The sequence below is a fragment of the Haliaeetus leucocephalus genome, unplaced genomic scaffold (assembly GCF_000737465.1).
Source record: "Haliaeetus leucocephalus isolate CR32 unplaced genomic scaffold, Haliaeetus_leucocephalus-4.0 Scaffold167, whole genome shotgun sequence".
In the NCBI taxonomy this organism is placed as follows: Eukaryota; Metazoa; Chordata; class Aves; order Accipitriformes; family Accipitridae; genus Haliaeetus; species Haliaeetus leucocephalus.
Window position 1 is genome coordinate 1,760,064 of NW_010972603.1, and position 213 is coordinate 1,760,276.

Below are 213 nucleotides of genomic sequence, written 5' to 3' on the forward strand. Positions count from 1 at the left end.
CGCCCCGCGGGCAGCAAGGAGTCCCGCCCCCTCCCCTCCCCCCCGCTGTGCCGCGCTTCGGGCTTCGCCGCGTCGGGATGAGCCGCGTTTTCCCATGGACACCAAACGGGCCGAGATCCCCAGCAGCGTCTTGGACGACCTGTGCAGGTAGCCGCGGGGCGGAGGCGTTCCCGGGCGCGCCTCACGCCCGCCGGCCCCGGCCGGCCGGCCGGC

The 213-nt window shown here is 77.5% G+C and overlaps 1 protein-coding gene across 1 annotated transcript in view; it reads left to right on the top strand.

Annotated features, from left to right (window-relative positions):
- The first annotated feature begins 43 nt into the window (after positions 1 to 43).
- Positions 44 to 213, top strand: part of DCP2 (decapping mRNA 2) — a 28,635-nt gene continuing 28,465 nt past the window's right edge. Inside the window, exon 1 of the mRNA XM_010563462.1 lies at positions 44 to 147. Coding sequence (XP_010561764.1) covers positions 95 to 147 — 53 coding nt within the window. The 5' untranslated portion in view covers positions 44 to 94. The remainder of the gene's footprint in view (positions 148 to 213) is intronic.